Source organism: Cynoglossus semilaevis, chromosome 10 (assembly GCF_000523025.1).
Source record: "Cynoglossus semilaevis isolate Cse_v1.0 chromosome 10, Cse_v1.0, whole genome shotgun sequence".
NCBI classification, from domain to species: domain Eukaryota; kingdom Metazoa; phylum Chordata; class Actinopteri; order Pleuronectiformes; family Cynoglossidae; genus Cynoglossus; species Cynoglossus semilaevis.
In genome coordinates this window covers 20,321,389-20,321,595 of record NC_024316.1, presented here as the reverse complement: position 1 = coordinate 20,321,595, position 207 = coordinate 20,321,389, and the positions used below count along the sequence as shown (strand labels likewise).

At 58.9% G+C, this 207-nt stretch overlaps 1 protein-coding gene across 1 annotated transcript in view; it reads right to left on the bottom strand.

The window, feature by feature from the left end:
* The window catches only part of LOC103385528 (IQ motif and SEC7 domain-containing protein 1), a 90,924-nt gene that overhangs the window by 9,737 nt on the left and 80,980 nt on the right, over nucleotides 1–207 (bottom strand). Inside the window, 1 exon segment of the mRNA XM_017035987.2 lies at nucleotides 21–182. Within this exon segment, the coding sequence (XP_016891476.1) occupies nucleotides 21–182 (162 nt within the window).

The window sequence follows — 207 nt, the reverse complement described above, 5'->3', positions numbered from 1 at the left end:
TGGCAGTAACAGCAGCTCACATTCTATTCTGTATTTCTCCATTTCCTGGACCTCGGCGATGGACTCTCGCAGGTCGTCTGTGAACTTCTTGCGGTCCTGGGGGTTGGGGGCGTTGAAGTTGATGAGGACCTTGATGTCTGCACCTGGGATGGCCGACGTGAGCCGGAGCCCATTTGGCTAATCTGGGGGGGGGAGGGGGGGGGCGGA